The sequence below is a fragment of the Centruroides vittatus genome, unplaced genomic scaffold (assembly GCF_030686945.1).
Source record: "Centruroides vittatus isolate TY-2023 unplaced genomic scaffold, ASM3068694v2 contig_2682, whole genome shotgun sequence".
NCBI classification, from domain to species: Eukaryota; Metazoa; Arthropoda; class Arachnida; order Scorpiones; family Buthidae; genus Centruroides; species Centruroides vittatus.
Window position 1 is genome coordinate 957,819 of NW_027121707.1, and position 23,474 is coordinate 981,292.

Genomic DNA, 23,474 nt, shown 5'->3' on the forward strand with positions numbered 1-23,474 from the left:
TCCTTGTATATTTTAGTCAATTTTTTATTAAAAAATATCACTAACGTCTTTTAGCTTGTGTTTATTCTGACAAAAGGTTTTGTTATATCCTACAGACTTATACATTAAAATAAGTCTCATAATCATAGTCAGTAGTAATGGATTTTATTGTGCATAATAGAATAAAATTTCGTACATAACACAATAAAATCCATTTTATTGTGCATAAAATCCAGGTTATTGTGCATAATACATATAAGTGTGCCTAATAAAAATTTTGTAAGGTAGAAGCTTATATGAAATTGAATCTTCAAAAACAAGAAGAAATGTGCAGGGGATTAAAAGTTGGTTTGGCACACATTCATTTTCAGTGCTTCATGCTTTATTGTAAAATAAATGACCACGAAATGAACTGAAGTGAAACTTACTTGCTCTAACTTAATTCTAAGAGAAGGCCATAAGGATTGTTTTTAATAATGTTTGCTTTTGCTAAATTTAGCAAGTGATGTCATCCAATGCATTACTCTAGTACCAAATTAGCATTTAATTAATAGTAGTAATAGCAATTTAGCCCTGTTTAATCCAGCAATTGGATAAAACAGGGCTAAATTGTTTTATCCCAATTTGACTTTTGTTTTTCACCATTAATTCACAAAGCAAACTAGTAACTGGATTTCTCTACAGCAGGCCCGGCCAACCCAAATTGTTTCGCGGGCCACTTTGATCATGTGTAACATTATGGTGGGCCACAATTTAGGAGAAAATGCTTTTAAAAAAGTAAAACAAAAACAAAATGAATAAGATTTTATCATTATACCAAGAGTTCATACTCGCACTTGCGCATTATAACACATGCAAATTTTCATTTATTTAATCGTTTTGGTATCACATAACGGGAAACAAAAGTTTTAATAGATATATAATATCGCTTAGCGGGACACACAATTTAACATGACAGCACATGCGGGCCGCGGTTGGCCAGGCCTGCTCTACAGTATCTCTTCTCTGTAGGTAAATAATACCATTGAAAATGAAAAAGAAATAGCATATGATGTGAATGGCCGCAAAGATATTTTGACGATAACCTGCAGAATTTGAAAGTGTTTTAAAGAGCAAGTCTCAAAGCTTACAAAAGCAGCAAGCTAGTTGTATCAATAGAAACATGTTTCTGAAGTCTAAGACAGCAATAAACACATCATATCTCATGCTTAAATTCTACAACTCCCCATATTTACTTGATAAGAGTGATATGTTAAATATTTGCAACCTTCATACCTATACGAGATATGAGAAATTTCTTCAGGTATGTTACTGAGAACTATCATCATTATCATCATAACTACACCCCTTTAAAAATCTAAAAATTCCAGTAAACAGTAACTTGAATAGATCAAAAACGTTTGTCTATTAAAAATGATTTACTGGAATTTTTAGATCTTTAAAAATGTGTAATTATTGTTTATACATATCCAGTTTTGAGTAAGAAGTTAAAACATTTATATGAAGCTATGTCGACAATTCTCGACAAGCAATGGAGGAAGTATGTTGTTCCTGAAAAAGTGAATGTTTCGGCACTATTTAGTCCATACTTTCCAACCTCTAAATGCAAGAATCAAAGATCATCAGATCACTCCAGGAAAAATTTCTACTCCGTATAACTTTCAATTTCACAGCTCGGCAAGACGATACTGTCTTTCGGGATAAAATTATTTACAGACTTGCTAATTAAGCTGGTCTTAAACCCAAAATTGGCAAAGAACTTGAAATACTTGATATTTAAGGAGAATGCATAAGCTGAAACCAACAAGAGAAACAATAAAAGACAGTATGGGGCTTGTGGTAGCACAAAGTTTGGGATGCCCCCCTTAAGTTTTATTTTTAACAAGAAAATTAAACACACATAATTAATCATTATTTATTACAAAACAAAACATTTTTCTAGATAGTATGCTAAACAAACATTTTAATTAAAAATTATTCTGACAATAAAATGTCCTTTTAAAATATTTTAAATAATATAATTAGAAAAGATGTATTAAATACTAAACTTCGGCTGACAAATGAGTGCTGAGTGTTTTGAGTTTTACATGACTAACAGTTTGATTGGTTAGGTAAAAGTAAACAAAAATGACTATTTCTAAGTAAACCACGTGTTCAGATTTATCATTTACGGTTAATGTTACCTTAGGTAGCCAAGATGGCGGCTCATCTCTAATTCCAGCAAGGAAACCGTGGGACGCATGTTCTAACCTAACCTATTCTAATAATTTACCATAATTATTAGCAACCAAATTATTAGAATAGGTTAGGTTAGAACATGCGTCCCACTGTTTCCTTGCTGGAATTAGAGATGAGCTGCCATCTTGGCTACCTAAGGTAACATTAACCTCATTTACATATATATATATATTTTCATAAAAATAGGATTACAGATTCAAGAGAGTATACTACACTTAGAATAGCAAGAAGCAGGTTATTACTGTATAAATTTAAGGTGAACAATAGCGAGATTTTTTTAACCTATCACTTAGTGCATTACCTCACGAGTATTAAGTACTGGAAAGAATATTGCCAGAAGAGGCCCATTTAAACAGTGGATTTGTATTCTGAAGAGAGTTGTTACCAAACGAGAAGGTGGAACCGAAAGCAGAAATATCTGAAAAAATAAAAAATAAATAAATAAATAACTGTTTAAAAATTATTTAATAATGTTTTTAGGAATAAATATAAAACTATATGCGTAAGTCTAGTTGATAATATTAGAACAATACTTTAATATTTACAGTATTTTCCAGCGTATAAGACCCAGGAAACCAGGAAACCAGGTTTTTAACCCAGGAAAATCTTCTCAAAAGTCAGGGATTGTCTTATATGCCGGAAAGTATGGTAATCTTATACGGCGAGTATATCCCAAACTCTATATTTTAACTGTAAAAGTCGGGGGTCATCTTATACGCCGGAAAGTACAGCATTTTATATACACAATAATTCTTTGGAATATAAGACAGTCATTTTACAGAAAAAAATTACATGTTACTGAAAGTAAGTATAACATTTTATCAGGATTATTAACATATTAACACTGTAATGACCATACAAAAACTTTTTGGACCAATTCAATCATTTTTTCTATAAGAATTGAACTGACCCAAAAAGTTTTTTGTATTGTCATTACAGTGTTCATCTTATCACACTGTGAAGATTTGTGATGAGGTGTAATGGTTTCCGCTAACAGACCGACACAAAATAATAATCGAAACACGTTACTTTTAACAAAGGTACGATTTTATTCTCGCCAGAAAGAACAGAAACAGGTTCTTTATGGATCCCAACTTTACAAAGAAAATCCTTTTACAGTCGTTCAGTCTTTAAGCTTAACGAAAGGGCGTGCTCAAAACGGAACCCGACAAATTATACGCGTGCAGATCTTAAAACTAAAACTTATTCTACTTATAACTAAGGGGAAGAACAAAGGTATGCATGTAGAGATAGAAATAGACAAATATTGAAATACTTTGGTGGGATACCGCTCGAGCCCTGTTTGATTTTTATAGGCTTCCCATGTTCTTGGTGAATCTCTCACTCTCCCGTCGTATCCTTTTCTTTTCTTCTGCTGCTAACTTATACACCCCGGTCGAGATCGCTTCTTTTTCACACCTTCTCTCTCTGCAGTCCAGTCCAAAAGTGATTCACTTTCTCCCGTCGAGACCCTCGGCATCGTCTCTTCTATTGTTCTATTGGTTGTCTCTTTCTTCGAAACGATAATCCCACCCAAAGGATAAAAGGAGTGGTGGGGAAAGTTTTGGAGAATAGATAAGACAAAAGAGACAAAGGAATTGGCTAAAATGAACTTATATTACATATTAAAAAAAATATAAAATACGCAAATAATATGGCCGACAGCCAAAACACATTGACTAAAAACAAATTTAGACAGTTTGTGTTTAAAACAATTACACAAAGAAAAAATGTAGGATTATAATAGGGGTCGAGTTACACACAACAGCAACGTGCCGGCAGTGACCGTTTGGTGCAGTAATATTGATAAATATCACACATAACCAATCAGTTTTGTCTACGACACTTGGATGACTGACAGAATACAGATCACGTGTCGTAGAAGAAACTCTGATTGGCTATGTGTGATATTTATCGATGCTTACTGCACTGTGCCGGCACGTCACTGTTGTGTGTAACTTGATCCTAAAAGTTTATCTTTATCCTCATTTTCAGTGGTGAGCAAATTAACTTTTGAAATCTCTCTTGTAGTTAAAATCAGTCATTGCTTTCTTCAAACAGTAAATCATCTTCACTACCATCAAGGGCATTACTAATGCTACAATTATTAAATTACTTAATAATAAGTACGGTTTTACTCCACGAGGTTTTAACCCATAAGATACACACTAGTTTTGGAACAAATTTCCAAAACTAGTTATATAGGAAAGTATATTTTATATAAATACATTCGCAAATTAAATTTTCTATAAAAGTCCTTTTAACTATGTAGGCTGTTTTTGTTTTTAACCTCCGACGGTCCATAAAAAAAAAAAAAAATGAGTGTAAATAACAAAATGAATTTATTACCATAAGTTAGGTACAAGCATGGTTACTTTCTGACATAATTACCATAAAGATTGAGGCATTTGTCATATCTGTGGATGAGCTTTTTCATCCCCTCTTCATGTAATGTTGATGCCACTGACCTGAGATGGCTATTTAATTGGTACCAAGTTGCTTGGTGCCAATTCAATAGACCCATTTGGCACCAAGTTGCTTGGTGCCGAATGGGGCTATATGCTGGGTTTTTTAAGGTGGAACTTTTTAATGTGTGACGACTTCCACTCTTTCCTGAATTGAAAACATGACTAGGAGGACAGAGGTTTGAGACTAATGACAATCTTAAAAGCAACATCAAGCCATCTCAATTCACCAGCAGCAACATTCTACGAAGAGGGGACGGAAAAGCTCGTCCACAGATATGACAAATGCTTCAATCTTTACAATGTCAAAAAATAACCATGGTTGTACCTAACTTTCGGTAATAAATTCATTTTGTTATTTACACTAGTCTCTTTTTTTTATGGACCATCAGAAGTTAAAAAAACTGCCCTCGTATTTCTTTGAAAGTAAATACATATTCCATTTTTAAAATAGAATCCTACAGACAGATAAAATCGGCTTGCAATAAAGATTAATTAATCCAAAGATCTATAGATTGATCTTTTGCAATCATGCTTGTAATATATCAGGGATTTCATAACCCCTCTTTCTTTCTGGTTCAAATGGGAAATTAACTTTGTAAGATATTCTTCATACAAATGAATGTATATAGTATTGAATTCGGTATAGTCATTCTGCTGGAATAAATAATTAGAAAAGCACAAGAAAGATTTAAACTGACAAATATAACTTTGATGGAAGCTTTTGTGTGTAACTTTTTAAGAAATTTATTTAATTAAGAAAAAACAAAAGATATTGTAGCGAGTGAAGAAAGTACCAGGTAAAATTTATATCCCTATTTTATCAACCAATAAAAAAATTTGTATTTTGTCCAAGAAGAAATAACTAATTTTAGTAATTTGTGTGATTAAAAACTCAAATATTACAAAAATTAAATAAATTATAATGAATTAATGGTGAAAAATCTAGATTTTCGTAATTATATAGTTTTTATGAACACAAATGTGTCAGATGGGAGTAAGCATTGTAACATTTAAGCAACCTTCAAGAGAAGACTTTCAATCAAACTAGCCACAATTTAGGAGTTAGACAAGTGCAGAAAACACAAACATTCGCATGTTGGTCAAGCGCAAACAATGCCATCTTGAAATATTTCAGAAAAATATATCACTTAGAAAGAAGCGTAAAATCAAATTACAGTTTAAAAAATATTAATTCAAAGTGTACTCGATAATTTCGGTATAATATCGATTAACTTAGTTTATATCTATAAAAGTGTGATGATAGCTTTAAAAATCACAAATATAAATAGAAACAACACTTACTTGTATCATAGTGACTATGTGGCAAGGATTTAAAAAATATATCACGGTTTTAGATGAAAATTTGAAACCAATTTCCATTCCTAAAACTAAACACATCAGCATCAATAAAGATCTCCTGCCACCTCGATCTTCTTTGGAAATTTTGGGAACTGGCGGTATGTGAATTCTTCTTATGCCCCAATAAAGGTAAATTAATGCTAAAATAGTGGCAAATATTGTTTCGTATAATCTTCTGTTGGGAGAAAGATACTTCACGCAGTCCGGTCCACCGTTTCCTTCGATACTGTGATCTACCCCGCTGATAGCCCAGTCTGTCACGTTTCCGAGAGAAAACAACTGCATTTTCTTACACTACATATAAAAAAAATTTAAATTGAAAAAAAGTTATTAAAATATGTAAATAGCAACTTATGAAAAATACATCAATTATTACATATAATTAAGAAATTCTAATTAAATTTTAGGTTTTTTTTTGAATTAGAAACTTTCTTTCAAAATTTAATATCATATAAAACCGAGAGACAAATTCTATTCATAATGTAGTTATATTATATAATAATAAAATATTCAGAATATTTTAACAGTAATTTTTTCGTTGTTGGACTGCAATTTTCGGATTGCAAACGTATTCATTCCCGTTATCATCTGTCCTTTATCTGGGTTAAGGGGTTAGATAGATAAAAATTGAGAGCAGAAACTGAAACCGATTAACTGTATACGAACTTTAATTGGACCAGAAGTCGCCAGATTTCACTTCAAAATTTTCTCAAGAATGGAATTACATAGACAAAAATTGAAACCAGATACGAAAAATTTAGCATCAGAAGCCCCGATTAACTATTGATATGTGGCTACACGCCATGCTTCAGATGTATATTTTTATATGTAATTATATCGTTTTTATATTTTATATTTTCTTTATTCCTTTCATTCCAACCTATTTGTCCATTCTTCCTGGAATGTACCTATTGCTCTTACCCTTTCTTTGTTATTTCGATGAATCACCCCTGAAAACAAAAGAGGGAGTGCAGCCCTGAGGGAAGAAAGAGGAACACGTGTGTCATTCTGGAGCGAAAACTCGAGTTGGAAGGAGTGAGAGTGGAGTCTTCCGAGTACGCCTAGTACGAAGTGTTAGAGACAAGGACGATTTGAACTGTATTTTAGAGTGAGAAAAAGTGAAAGTGTTTGCCGATCCCCGTTTCACCGTGATATCCTGGCCGGTAGATTTGTCATATAGTCGTGGGTACCCTCTTTCCTGTCCATTTGTGATATTCTCTCTTCCTTTTATTTCTTTGTTTCGTATATTAGTTTTAATTTTAATAATTTAAGTGATATTGTCGGGAAAATTTCTTGTACCAGATTCGGAATTTGCTCTCGTGTATCATCAGTGGGAAAGGTGTTTGTTGGTATCCCTTGAATCCTGTTTATTAACAAGCGAAGAAAATAAAACTCATTGTGTTTTGTTTCTCTCATTTTCGTCTGTTTTCTTACCGCTCGTTAGCTTCACAGATATAAGAAACTTCCAATAGACCAGAAGTCGTTAACATACGTATGTTACAGTCGTTATATTACGTATTAACCAATATTTTGTATGAAATCAAAGTGCGTCATGGTTCTATGAATTCGATAACAATTATATTATGTCATTTAATTTAAAGCACACTGCTTCCCACTTTCCAAAGTCACACAAGCTAAAATAGCAACATAACTCTCATCCCAATTAAGGGCAGTTTTTAACTTTAATGTTGACCCCTATGCTTATGGCATCAATATTAATATTGTCATTGGAGGTATAAATCTCTTGGGATAAAGTCTACCAACTCTAATCCATATTGAAAAAATGAATGAGCATTGATTCTTCCTTCAAGCCGTTGTGTTTCAATGAAGTATAACAACTTTTATTTAGGTATTTTACTAGTTTATTACTATGAAGACAGACGCACAAACGTCTGTATACATTTTAGTTCTTGAAACATAGAGAAAAATTGAAAGGAAAATTACAGATAATGTCCTCAAAAAGAATAATCAATATGTTGTTTATAAACTGATAAAATATTTTAAAAAAGCAGTTTCTACAAGTTGAACAATAGAATAAAAAAAAAAGCACGATTCTATAGAATATATCAATAGATTTTTTTAAAAACATTTAAAACGATTAAGAATGTTAGGTTTACACCCAACGTAAGTAGAAAAATTTACTAACAAAAAAAGCTGGAGGATATATCATTAATATACACTCAAACCTGTTTTTGTGCGGTCTATTTTTGTGCGATTTGTTTTGTGTGATTTTTTTGTGTGCGGTATATGAATTTCAATCAAATTGGTATACTGCACAAAAATAATTGCACAAAACACATTGCACGTGTAAAAAATCGCAAAAAAAAGACTGCACAAAAACAGGTTTGAGTGTATTGTCACAGAACAATGACAACACAGTTCAGACAAAGCACTTCAATTTCTTCACAGAAACATAGCATACAACTGTAGTCTGTCTATGGAAAGAATCAACTTAAAAGCAATGTCACGCATAATGTCATTTCAGTTAAACCAATCGGCACATTCCCTAATGTCGTCTGTGCTTTTCACTTAATATGGCAGGCAAAGTGTGAATTTTACGTTATTTTTTATCACTTGACGGCAGAACGACATTTCCGTTAATTGTGACAACTACTATAGCGGACTTCTTCGTATTCTAATATCAAAATGTAAGGTATCCATAACACTGTTTATAATGGTGGTGACATGGTTTAACAAGTAAGAAACAGGAAGTAATTTGCCACAACTAAGCAATCAATAGCTGATGCTCATTGGTTGATTATTTTCATAGACGGACTACAACAACTATAGAATAACTTAATTACCCCAAAACCAAAGAAATAACAAAAATAAAGGAACTAAATCAAATAAATAAAAGAAATATACAGAATAACAAGATGTTTGAAACCTTAAAGCACTGAATAACAGTCCTAGGTTCATATGATTCTAAAATTGAACTAATGCCCAAGCACGTTCGTGTTTATAAACATCCTTTCAAAGAGATTCAGTTGCCTCTATTCCAATTATTGGCCGAAAGCCACAGCGTCGAGAGTCCGTTTCAATATCAACACAGTACATTCTCTCTAAACCTGTTCTAACAAATATACAAATAGTGACAGAACGATTTTGTCACTATTTACATACTATTTATTATTTTTTTTTAGCTGTAATATTTAGTGACAAGACAAAATTATTTGTTTTAATATTACAGCTAAAAAACAAAATTAATTTTAAAAACATACAAATTTGTAAAACAAATAGGTAATACACATTTTAAATAAATATATGTACCAAATATGGTACAGAAATTTTAAATTATATATTTATTCACTGTTTTTTGATTTATGTATGGCACGACTAATCCAAATTTTTCACTAATCTTAACCACCCTGCACAATAGTTGATCTGGATTAGAGTGTAGCGTGCTAAAATCGGTAAAACTTTATTCATCATGTGAAGATTTTCATTAAGTCTTCGATAATAAATACATCTTAAAATAATGTTCTAACAGTCGTATGTTTTTGTTCCGATTTCTCCAGTCAAATGTTCAAAAGATCCGTTAGAACACACCGATATCGGTGTTCCATTTTAGGTTTATAATCCCGAAAAACATTTAAAGTTGCAATGAAAAGTGTACTCCTTAATTAATGTTCTTTAAATGGACTCCAAGTTCTTTAAAAATAAAAAAGAAAACAAGTACAAAATTTTGTACGTCTACCGACGATAAACCTGGTAGTCCAAAAGTGCTAGAGAGTAATTTGTAAGCAATCGTAACCTGCGGCAGTTTTGTTTTTGGACTCCTTAATCTTTTTAAGCGTCTTAATTTCTCTTAGAGTCGTGAAGTCGTCTCGGTTGCGTAAATGATATAAAATAATTTGTCGACTACTTTTAACGACACACTAATAATAGATATTGCCAACACTCGACTAAAGTTATCCACATTTTTTTTTACAAAAGTTGTAATAATTTATTAAACTGTATTTAATTCGCAAACTTTTTAAAATATCTTCATATTCGACAATATCCAACACTTGAACATTACTTAGAATCTGGCAAGACGTTTCATTTTCTTTTTTGTTAATCAGTCCAACTGTTGTAAAAAGAAGTTTAGAACCCGACATTAGTTCCCGTCGAAGCTTTCTACTTGTTTTGGTTTTTAGCTGATTGCAACACAAATATCATTTAAATTTGAATTATTATTTTGCCTATCGAAACTGTGAAAATGTTTCATTGTGTGTGTAACTGCTATATTAATGTTATCGCAAAACTGTACGATTTGGCACCATACCCGATATAAAATTAAAAAAAAAAACAGACTTTTTATAATTTAACATTTAATGTTAAAAAAAAGTATTTTATTCACAGCTGACTTTACTTACTAATTTATTATTTGACTGTTACATCAAATTTAACAGTCAAATAATAAATTAGTAAGCAAAGTCAGCTGTTAAATTTGTTTTAAGAAAAGACTTAAATTTGGGTTAATGTAACCCTTGGTGCCAAGATGGCGGCTCGTCTCCGATTACAGCAAGGAAACAGTGGGACGCACGTTCTAACCTAACCTAACCTATTCTAATAATTTGGTTGCTAATAATTATGGTAATTTATTAGAATAGGTTAGGTCAGGTTAGAACGTGCGTTCCACTGTTTCCTTGCTGGAATCGGAGACGAGCCGCCATCTTGGCACCAAGGGTTACATTAACCTAAATTTGATTTAACTGTCTTTTATTTCACTTTATATTGAGGTTATGTTTAATGAATGTTGTTTTTCTATAGGAGTTTATTGAAGAGATGAAGAAATCATTATTCAAAACCAAATCTTCCCACAAAAATCCATCTGAATATTGAAGATAGTATAATGAAATTGAAATATGAAAAATGATTAAAACGGCTTTATTCTCCCGTACCATTTTCTGCAGTTATGGAGATAAAGATGAAAAGGTTGTTGCACTTAAATCCTAGTATTTTCAGCTTTTCCAGTTCATCCTCGGTAGTACCGACATTTGTGAGAAACAAAGCAACACAAGTTATAACAGAACTATATGATTTAGCTTCATTCTAATCAAATTTGTACTAATTTAAAATGTTTTGTGTTCAATCATTTATGTATTGGGTTGTTTGGAAAGTAATTTCATTTTCGTTACATATTTTGACAGCTGACATTTCAAGGCTTATTTGTAAGAAATTTTGCTTGATTCTGTACAATTGTCTTTTTTTTCGGTAGCCCATCAAATATGGAAAATCGAAAGCATCATTTTCGGCATATTTTGCCTTTTTTATTACCAAAAAATCAAAATGCTGTTCAAGCAAGAAAAATAATTGTGGTATATGTATGGAGATGTGTTGAGAGAAAGACAGTGCCAAAACTGGTTCACAAAATTTCATTCTGTCAATTTCAATATTGAAGATGCACCACGTTCTGGATGGTCAGTTGAAGCCAACGAAAACAAAATAAAGGTACCGATTGAAGCAAACTGCCAAATAACAACACGTGAAATCACTAAGAGATTAAATTTGACAAACTGAACAGTTTATGATTACTTGAAATAAATTGATTTCGTTTCAAAGCTCGATATATGGATTCCACATGTTCTTAAAGAGAGATGCTCTCTTTGGTGAGATTTTAAGGAATTTTTTTTCTTTTTTGAGCTTTTACCAGACAATTTAACAATTGTGTCGAAAGTGTACTGCCGTCGAGTAAACAAATTGAGTAATATCATCAAACAGAAAAGGCCAGAACTGATCAACAAAAAAAGGTGTAGTGTTTTACCATGATAATGCGAAATTTCACACAAGTTTGGTAACTCGTTGGAAACTGTTACAGCACAGATGGGATGTACTACCACACCCACCGTATTTGCCAGATCTAGAACCCTCAGATTATTACTTGTTCCGGTCTTTACAAAATATTTTAAACAGTAAAACATTTACTTCAAATGAGGATGTCAAAAATCACTTGGATCAGTCTTTGTAAGCAAAGATCAAAACTTTTATGAATGTGGAATCATGCTACTACCAGAAATTCCGAACAACCCAATATTTAAATAACTTTTGTCTCGGCTTCTCTGAGTTTTCTTAAAAAATATTTTGAGCATGAATATTTTAAAAAAGTGTTCAAGAAACTCAGGAGGATGATCTAAAGCTAAACCAAAGCATAACATTCACCTTCATACAACTAACTGGACCAGTGGCGTAGCTGGGGAATGCGGTAGGTGCAGTCTGCACCGGGCCCCTGGAAAATGATAGGCCTGTGGGGGCCCCAAAATCACAGGAAAAAATCTCAAAAAATTTTTCACGGCAATCAGAACGAAGCAAAATTTGGCATTTGGCTGCTCGAGCTGCTGGGGCCCTTATTACACAGGAAAACCAGCAACTCAACTGTAATCTAGTTATACACTATATAAACCACTACACAAAAATATTTTAGTCTGTTTACGTAAACAAAACAAAAAAAATACCTAATGCATCATTCATCAAACGAAAGAAATATGCCTTCTTAACATCCGCAATTCTGCCGGATCCTGTTTTGGAAGTGGACTTCGAAAATGCTCTGGAAAAAATTGACAAAAAAAGAATTTGCTCTTGAATGAAAACGGCTTCAAGACTTCGTTGCTGTATCTTCAGAACTTAACCTGATTTGTCAAGGTGGATCAATGGAGCTTCCGAATTTTATTCATCGATACAAATTGATCGATTCGGTACCGAATATAGAAATCATTCTCCAAATCTTAATGAGCAAAGTTAGTGTTGCAACTTGTGAGAGCTTTTCCAAGCTGAAGCTAATTAAAAACTACCAGAGATCGACAATGAGCCAATCTGAGATTGACGAACCTTGCCATTTTATCCACTGAACGTAAAGTTACCGATTCCGTCGATTTTGATTCTGTTATTTCTGATTTTGCTAGTCAGAAAGCTCATAAAGTAAGTTTTTAAAATTTAAATGTATCCTAATATTATTTGTTTTACCTCGCACCAAACAGAATAAATTCAAAAGCCAAAATTTTCAGAAAAAATTACTTGCTTTTGTTTGAACGTTCCCAATTACCATTACGGAGAAAGGACACCCCTGCCAAAAAATATTTTCCATTATGTATGGTCTTGTTTTTATTCATTTGTGTTTGTGTAAATATTGATTTACATGTATTAATTGAGATTTATTTAAAAGCATTCAATTTAACACGAAATAGTCTATCGTATAACTAATTATCAAAGTTACGACAATACTGTATGTCGGTAATTCTCTATACCCTTTTCGTAAATTGGAACAACAGAATTTTTAAAACAATCTGGATAAATACCTTTGATTAATGAAAGATTTATCAAGTTATCACAGTAATAAACAGGATTTTTACTCAAATTTTTGTTTCAAATTCCACGACTTTCTCTGACTTCCCCTGACCAACTTTGTACAAATTCCCTGATCCCCATGTCCCTTACAATATGGCATATTGAAAAAATAAAACAGCATTTGGCTTATTATGCACATTTGCTATTGCTTTTCCAACTTTTTAATTGTATTTTCTAATTAAACAGCTATATATTTTTTATAATTGCTAAATTATTAAAACTAAAAATAAAATAGTTTATTCTGTCATTAATCCATAACCATAAATCTAACAGCTTTGGAAAAAAAAAAAAAAATTATTATTCATTAACAAATCCTGTATGATCCATGTACAAAAGTATATAATTATTAAATACATCCATTAATAAATCTCCTGAACTTTATAAAATATTAATAAAATGGGAGAAAAACATCAAATTGTTTTGTTATGCTATCAAAATTATAAAAATGAAGAATGATAAATGCCATTTAAATTAAAATTATCGTTTTTTCTACTTCGTAAATTTTCCAGGAAATTTTGTGTTTGGGAGAAACTGTGGGTCCTGAAAATATTTTACTCTCCTTTTCGTACGTTGTATTGCACCGCACAATTTCTTGCCGCCTGCAGACGGCTACGCTTATGCAAGCATATTGTCGGAAGAAAATCAATAAGGCAGCCGAGGAAGCAAATTTCCTGACCTTCCATTGCATAGAAATGTATAAAAAAGTTTTTTATGAATTTGGTTCAAATATGATTTGTACCACAATCCACATTCATTGTAAAATCAGGTATATACCTGTTACCTTGCATGTTTTGTGCTAGCATGCAAAAGACAGATTTATCACACTGGATTAAACACTGAACAGGAAGATCGAGATACATAATTTCTCAGATATCAAGAAATACACAGGATTATTCTTCAAAATAAGACAGCAGAATAATATAACTCTGTTAATTTACAAAATCTTTTTTAAATTTTGTAGAGCAGGTCAAAACTAAGTTAGCATGTTTTTATACTTCTGTTAAAAATCCTTTTAAAGAGTTTTTGGTGTATGAGATTAACAGCTCCTATGACGACGTACAACGTGCAATCGTACTGAAACGAATGAAGTCAAAGCCGAAACTTCTCCGAGAAAAAAAGACACTGGGCTTATTTACACTCTCTTCCAGCACAGACTTTAATAAAATAAACTTTCTTGGCTTTCTCGATAAGACTGTCAGGTTACTGAACAGAATTTAACTAGAGATTCTTCTTTGGCATAAGACGTTCTTTGATGTAATTACATCTTTTAAAATTGTAACTGGTTTGATAATTTCAAAGGACAATTGTATCAAAGAATGTCTCGTTCTAACATAGAATCTCTATTTAAATTTTGTTCTGTAACCTGACAATGGCTTATGAAGTTGAAAACGTTTGTTTTATTAAATTCTGTGCTGGAAAAGTTGGTGTCGAGTCTCTTCTCATACCAACATGGCTGATTTCGTAAATGTTTTAATTGTTAAAAATTAAAATATCAATAGAGAAAAATTACGAGAAGTTAATACACAATGTAGCAAATCTATAAGCTTCATGCTGTTTACGCTAGATTTGGACCTTCCATTTTTTAATATCTTTTGCAAATACATGCACATCATGTAGAATGTCTTTTGGATTTTATTACCTAAATTTCATAGAGAATATGCATTTCTCAGTACATTTTTTGAGTAATATTTATATATGTTAACTTTTCACTCTTCCTGTTCTGAAGACACTAAGAGAATCTTTTTAAATTATTTTCATCATAAGTCTGACTAGGCCCAAAATGACATTCATCTCTGAGTGATGAGCCAACTCGAATTTGAATGTGACGACAGGTTGCTTGATGTCTGTACTTTCTCAGTCTTCTATTTTTATATAAGAAAAAAATTATATTCACACCAATACAATATTTTTAACAAAACAATGTCTGGATGAAGTCTTACAATGCCAAATAACAATCATACAATGTTAGAATTATGAGAAAAATGAAATATCAAAAAATAATGCATGCCTGTCAGATATTGCTGGCACTGAAGAGCATAATGTCATCATTTTAAAACCACTTATAACGAAGCCTAGATATGATTTTATAATATCACTAACAATAAGCAATGAATTCTATAATTTACAGAAGTTCGGAGACATTTTTTAAGAATGTATTGCTAAGAAATTCTTTTATTGCTGTATATTATTTGCCACGCTATACTATATACAAAGCAACTGTTTGCTAAAAATCCTATTAACTGTTTGGTGATTGGAAAGAGATGTTTTAAGCATTTTACATCATATGACCATTTGTTACTTATACATAGATACTGTATTGTGTTTTCATTACATTTTAGAACTTAATTAGTTTTATGTTCACAGCTTGTAAATGCCAAGGAATAGACACCGTTTGGGATATGCTGAACCCATGCTAATCATCATCTAGTCTTAACTGGACCCGTCCTGCTCAAACAGTTTTGTCAGATGATGCATATTTCATAGATGGGTGAATGACAACCTCACCACATGTTTTGGATATGCTGGAACATGTTTAATAAGGTTGGAGTCTGGTGAGTTTGAGGGTCAAAGCAGTGTGTGGAATTCATTGTCATGTTCGTCCAATCATTCCTGAATGAGCCTCACATATCAATACATCATCATATTGAAACATGGCATCATTGTCAGGGTACATAGCTTGGAGATACAGGTGCAAATGATCACCTAAAAAGTCCCTGCATTGTTCACCATTCAAGGATTGTGGGATGATGACAACCAATGGCCCTAGGCCTTGCCAAGAAAACACTCCCTAGACCATCATACTGCCACCGCCAGCTTGTGTAATCCCCAAATGTGCAACCAGGGGATGAAGCTTCTTGCTGTTTATGCCAGATTTGGACCAGCTATCAGTGTGGTTCAGCATGAAATGGGACTAGTCATTGCATACAACTTTCTTCCACATATTCAGATCCATTGATGCCTTTCCCTTGCCCATGCAAAGCATTGTTTGTGATGATGCATAGTCAACAGGGCACTTATAAAGGTTGATAGCTATTGAACCTTGTTGATGCATGGCCATTGTTGAAACACCTTTGTCTTGTCCACTATTGTACTGGCAGGTAAGCAATTCCACTGTGGCACATCTTTCTTCAGATACCAGTCTTGACACATTATGTTCACTTGAGATCAATCACACGGCCAGTTGCTGTGTGATCTTCTGATGAATGTTTGTGTATGATCCATCCACTCGTGGTAAACTCTGAACAGTGTTACAAAAACAACCAATGAATGTAGCTGTTTTGGAAATACTGGCATGTCCTCTCTGGATCCTAATGATCTCAAAGTTGCCCTATTTGCCCATGACTAGGAAGTATATTGCTTTCTGCTATGCAAATGACCAGTCAACAGGTCATGATTGCAGCAAATTATGACATAGCAAATACAAGATATCTCTATCACATCTGATATGGTGTTGGCATGGTGTTCTGAATGCAGTGATTGTTCAGTATAAACAACATTAAAATTCATTTATGGGACTTCCCTGTATTCAGTTTACTATTTCTATTTTATTTTTTTCTTTTGAACATTTTTGACCATTCATTTTGGCATTTGAGGCAGTCACCTTGTTACCTCAACTATCAAGCTGGCCTGGTATATACTGTCATGATTGTTCACATATTGCTTTCACGATGGTTTACAACTTGCAGTTTGAAAAACTCATATACAACTATATTATAATGTATTCCAACCTCTGCACTTTTATAGCTTCTATATACAGGGTTCCTACTCAAATTTTTGTTTTAAATTCCACGACTTTTCCTGACCAACTTTGTACAAATTCACCGACTCTCACGTCCCTTACGGTATGGCACATTAACAAAATAAAACATCGCTTGACTTACTACACATACACTATTGCTTCAACAACTTTTTAACTGGTTATTTTTTCTAATTAACAGTTACATACTTTTTTATAATTGATGAATTAATAAAATTAAAAATAAGATACAAATAATAAAATAAAACACTTACTGGAATATAAAAAGAATGAAAACAAAACACCTTGGTATTTCCAGCAAACAAGTAAAATTTAATAAAATAAAAACATTTTCGACTATTTTTAATAGTCCTCTTCAGTTAGACTCTTTAAATTGAAAATGGAACATAAAATAGAATGCTTCTTTAAAAAGAATTAAAACAAAAATAGAATGCCAGCAATAACATCATTTAAATTTAAAATAATAAAATAAAAATAACATGAAATAAAAGGAACATAAAAATAGTACAAATTAAAGAGTTAAATAAAACAAAGTATTAATATAATTAATTGTTGTAGTAAAAAGATTTCCGTGCACTAGACAGACTATCAGCATCTCTATGGTTGATGCAACCTTTGGTATTATGCGCCTTGTAAATCTCAAGTTTTTCAATGTATTTAATAAGATGTTTGTTAGTGGCAGTCTTAATTATGGAAGCTTTATCCCAATAAATATTGATATCTTGTTCTTTTGCGAAGGCTGCCAGTACAGTACTGTCCAAGTGTTTAGTAATTGAATATTCATGCTCCTGCAACCTCTGTTTTAAAGACCTCATGGTAGCACCAACATAAACTAACTCTGAATTAAAACAGCAGTCAGTTAATGGGATTGAATATACTCCTGATGTGTTGTTTTGATTTAGTTTCAACTTATCGTTCCGTAGAATTCTGTAAATCGTAGGATTACGTCGATAGATCATTTTAACATTGTTCTTGCGAGCTATTTTCTTAAAGATGGAATGTAGGAAAGGAATACAGTTGAGAACTACCTTTCGGTCTTGGTTGGTGGTAGTAGGATGTTTATTTGTTGGATTACAAAATTTATCAATAAGAGCGTTAATCTCCCGTAAATGATATCCCTGTTGTACAGCTATTGTGCGTATGTAATTTAGCCCTCTATATGTGTCATAAATACTTGTACAGTGGGTATAGGCCCGCTTTATCCAAGATCTAAAGGCTGCATGTTTAAAGTTGCTGGGATCGAATGAATTCTTTGGAATAATAATAGGTAGATAGCTAGGCTTTCGATAAATGTTTGTCCATATTTCACCAAATTTACAAGTGATGGATAGATCCAGGAAGTTTACATTCAGGTCACTTTTTTGTTCCAATGATAGCGTCAAACCATATGGGTTGTTATTCATTTTGTTAAGGAACTCGCTAGCGTTATTAATATTCCTCCAAATGATGAACACATCATCCATATATCTTGCATATAAAATTATGTCGTCATTGAAGATAGGCATTACTTTATTTTCTAAACGTCATAATACTAGTTCACATAATACTGGGGATATTGAGATCCCCATTGGAACTCCTCGTTGTTGTAAATATGTGTTGCCTTCAAATGCAAAAAACGAAGTATAACAAATTAGGTGTGCGAGTTCTAATATGTGTTCATGAAATTTTGTAGCATTATTAACATTCGTAAAAAGGAAATCTCTTATCTCGCGAAAACAAGGTGGTAATTTTATAGACGGAAATAATGATTTAAAATCCATTACAGTCATAAATTCATTGTCTTCTAGGCTAATATTTCTGAGCTTATCCACCAGTTGAACAGAGTTATTAATAGCATACGGGTGATCTTGAAGTCGTGGTTGGATAAATCTAACAAGTTGTTTCTCAAGTTCAAACGTAGGGGAGCCACATTTTTCTATAACAGGGTGTATCTGACAGTTAGGTTTATGGGTTTTGCCAAAGGCGAAGATTCTCGGTGTTCTTGGTGCTTGTACGACAGAGTTATGCATACGTAACTTGCGAGCTAAGGGAGTTGAAATGAATTTTTTAACTCTGTTGTAGTGATTCTAAATATTTGTCAGGAGCACGTTGGCATTCGGTGTCTCTGATGTAATCCTGCAGTTTATGGTTGTAGGAATCTCTTTTAAGGAGCACTACTCCTTTGGACTTATCAGCCTTGATAAGCACTACCTTATTTGTATGTAGCCATTCTTTGGCATTTTTAATGCAATTGTGGAAATGTGCGCTCTTCTATTTTTGTTCTAATTCTTTTTAAAGAAGCATTCTATTTATGTTCCATTTTCAATTTAAAGAGTCTAACTGAAGAAAACGTTTTTATTTTATTAAATTTTACTTGTTTGCTGGAAATACCAAGGTGTTTTGTTTTCATAAGATACAAAAGATAGAATTATGGTATGTCTTCTCTACATAAAACTAAAATGTTTTATTTAATAAAAAGTAATTTATTCTGTTATTAACCAATAACTGTAAAACTTCATCACTTCGAAAAAAAGCTATTATTTATTAACAACAAATTCTGTATAATCCCTGTACAAAAGTACAAATTTATTAAATTTGTCCCTTAATAAATTTTCTGAACTTTATAATTAATACAATAGCTTTAAAATCTAAAAGTATTTTAAAATTTAAAAATAACAATTAATATTGTTGTATGTTGTATATTTTGTGCGCTATAATTTCGGGAAAATTTTGGATCCTGAAAATATTCTGCACTCGCTTTTCCTAAGTTGCATTGTACCACAATACTTCTTACTGCCTGCAAACAGTTACACTTGGTCAGCCATACTGTCAGCAAATAAAATCAACAAGGCAACCAAGGAAACAAATTCTCTGACTTTCTATGACTTTTTCCAAACATTAATGAATATCCCCGATTTTCCAGGTGCATAGGAACCTTGTATATAACGTATCTAATAGTTAACCATGTTGGTAAATTTAATTTCTTCCTGTAACATGACGCATAGCTATATAATTGCTGCATGTATTGTTCTTTGTTCATTTATCTCGTGATCTATTCTAAAACACGGAGAGTTGTCGAGTTGTAGTCACAGAGGCACGAAAAGACAGGTGTTTTCAGCTATGTATTAGCGTTGTGAGTTAGCTCACTTCTGATTGCAGGAAGGTTACGAAGCTGACATGTCAAAGGTCTTAAAAAATTTTTTTCATCTGAATTTTAAAATCTGTAATGCCAAATATCATTTTTCCACAGATCACTCTATAGTTAGATTAGGTTAATTGTGTTGCTCGATACCTAGTGACTATGAACAGAAGTGGTTGATTTAAGTGGTTTGATGGAATATGGCAATGCAACTTGTGGACGATCTGTCAAAGGAGATACCTATTTAAAATACCCTATTTAAAATTAGATGTGGAGTTTTATAGATTTGTTTTTCCATACATGCCAGTCTGTAAATGAGGCACAAATCTATGACCAATCACTAGTATTCATCCACTTGGCAACTCCAATGTGAATGTCTTGAGCAAAAATCATACCATTCAGGGTCCCTGACAAACATATCTTTGATACAACACTAACTTATTGGTATGCCACCAAGAATTGTGCACACACAAGTTCAAAGATTAAGAACCAATTATCTATTATAAATGCATTGAATTCTTCTACAATATTTATAAGCAAGTACTTGCTTTTTTATTCTTTCAGACAATTGTTCAATGAAAAAATGCAAAAATAATGTCAATTTGATTAAAAAAAACTTATATTTTTTCCTGTTCCTATCTGTATTTGTCTATCATCTAAATATAACAATGATCAAACAATTTATGTTTATCAAACGACAACCCTGACATTATTATATTATCTACATAATACATCTATTTATATTGATGATATTCGACAATATATGAATTACTATCCAATAGACAGAGCAGAAGACTCAGACTAATTTCGTTAATTTTTTCCTTACTTTCACGAAAAGTTGGTCCACAACACTAAACTCCCACTACAGATATGTCAAAGCCAGCACATACATCAAAACAAAAAGAAAAACAAACATTTTCAATTACCTCGAGCAACCGTCGTCGGGCTAAAAGAACGATTCGGAAACAGAACGTTCTACTTAAAATATAAAAGACTTATTTCACCCAAAAAGGACCTCCAAACGAAGCCGAAAACATCCACAATCGAAAACTCAATGTGCCGTAAGTCGTAAGATAGGCACAAATTAATTACTATACGAAAATACAACGTCCGGTCGGTTGTCGGCAAACACGCGATTTCGCCAGGACGTAAATTAATCTTTATTTTCAGTTTAGATTGCAGTTATAAAATTATACCATTAACAATCTTGCAGGTCTTCAGGCTTATACACACACAGCCTTTTTTCTATTATTTCTTAGTGCCAAAATGCATTTCAAACTTTCTTTCTTTAATCATAACACAAACCGAAAACAACAGATAATATTTATGGGCCAAAAGCAATAAAGATGACGTAAACGAATGTCGAATTTCAAACCAAACCATGCGTGGCATGCAAACCAAACCGGAAACATTTAACGTTCCGGTCACCACCGGCAACCGAAAACTAAATTATTAAGCGGACCAAAATAAAATACCATTTCTTCATTTAATGTACAGAAGCAAAAAATGTATTTAAATCAATAACCAAGCGCATAAAGGACTTCCCATTTCGCGTGCAAATTTTCTATTTCGAGTTAATCAAATATTGTTTTTAGTTACGCAATACACTCAGTCCTCGAATTATGCATTTACATTATTAAAAATGCATAAGGAAGACGCATGGAGTCAAACACATTCCAACGGGGGGGGAGGGTTCGGGCCGTGTTTAATTTAGGGCTAATTAATTTTCGTAAAGAGAGTTGTGTGTAATGAAAACAATTAAGACCTTGTGTGTACCGCGTTAAGGCCGTACACGGAGTACACTTGTCCTCAAAACACGGGAAGAAGACGGCAGAGACCCCCTCCGATTAACAGTTGCTAACACCGGAGTATTGTTCTACGTCACAAATGTCAACACTACAAAGAACTGACACTTTTGATACAGAAAAATAACGCTCTTACCGATCACAGTCGTCCTTACGACGGAAAAAATTAGCACTTGCGTTCCAAACTCGATCGACTTTTATTTACTCGACCAATCCATTTCTACAAAACGCCGTCTGGTGTCGCCACGGGGAAACAAAGTTAAAGGCCATTCGAAATTGTCTCGCGTGTTATTTTCCGGTGTAATTATTGAAAACGAAGCCGTTCCGTAGTTGTGGAGTAAAGAAATAAATAATGTTATGCAGTATCGTATTGCTCTATTAAATGTATTCGGTGTATTTAATAAAGCAAAAAAGAATGCGTGACCGGCGGCGCGTTATCCTACGGGCGAAAAGGGCTATAATGCGCCAATGTGCGTAACGAGTAGATCTGCACGGAAATTTAATCCAATCAAATTATGTTTTACAGAATAACTGTGGTTAAATTTTATAATATTTTGTCGTTAATTCCATTATTTATGGTTAATATTCAATCTTTCGTTAAAGTTTTAATTACGGTTTCGACGAAAGAAAAATGCTTTTTGTGTAGAATTACTAGCGTCCTGTTCACATTTTTTGTCGCGTTTCTATCTTTTTTTCTCGTTTTATAAAAAGTAAGGTTATAATAAAGTGCTTAAATAAATCGACCTTAAAATTCTCTGCTCGAGCGACGGAGTGGAAAGTCATTAGACTTCCGAAGGGCGGGATCTTCCTATAATGTCAATGGAATGAAAAAGTTTAACTAGACCTTGGAAACATTGTCGTCTTATGTAAAATCTTATCTTCAAATATGGAGAAATTCCAAGTGTGATGGAAAATACTTCTAAAAAAAACCTCGAGATTGTTATGAGCTTATTATCAACCTAAATAATAGCAGTAATTACAACTACTGTACCATCGACGGCCAGAAGATCGAGCGGTTAAGGTAGTAGCATACCTCCCTGAGGGATTCATAATTGAATCCAAATGAGTCGAAAAATCCCAGGAATTTTTCGAGAACTGACCCTAACCATCCGGCAACCCATTGTGAGTCTGGCCAAACCCATAATGGCCTTGTTATAAAGATCCTCTTAGTGCTCACAGAGAGGAGAGGAAAGACTTTATGGAGGTTTTCGAAGCTTCAATCCATACTTTCAAAATAAATTCCTTTCTTCCTTAACTTATTTCTAAATTCCCTAAAATTTTGGGCAAAGTTTCTAAACCTGGTCATCTTGATTTACAATCTCATGCGCACTGACGGCCGGATGGCCGAGCGGTAAAGGTGGCAGCCTACCGCTCTGGGGGACCCGGAATCGAATCCGAACGGGCCGAATAATCCCCAGGAATTT

The 23,474-nt window shown here is 32.9% G+C and overlaps 1 protein-coding gene across 3 annotated transcripts in view; it reads right to left on the bottom strand.

Annotated features, from left to right (window-relative positions):
• The window catches only part of LOC136971684 (transmembrane protein 164), a 39,302-nt gene extending 17,014 nt beyond the window's left edge, over positions 1–22,288 (bottom strand). For 2 of the 3 annotated variants that reach the window (XM_067266159.1, XM_067266158.1), the window contains exons 1-3: positions 22,187–22,288; positions 5,988–6,338; positions 2,519–2,635 (exon numbers count right to left, since the gene is read on the bottom strand). In XM_067266159.1, the coding sequence (XP_067122260.1) occupies positions 2,519–2,635; positions 5,988–6,329 (459 nt within the window). In that variant the 5' untranslated portion in view covers positions 6,330–6,338; positions 22,187–22,288. Of the gene's footprint in view, positions 1–2,518; positions 2,636–5,987; positions 6,339–8,931; positions 9,099–22,186 lie in introns of those variants that run through there. The other variant, XM_067266160.1, reaches the window with a different exon arrangement.
• Between the last annotated feature and the right edge of the window lie 1,186 nt (positions 22,289–23,474).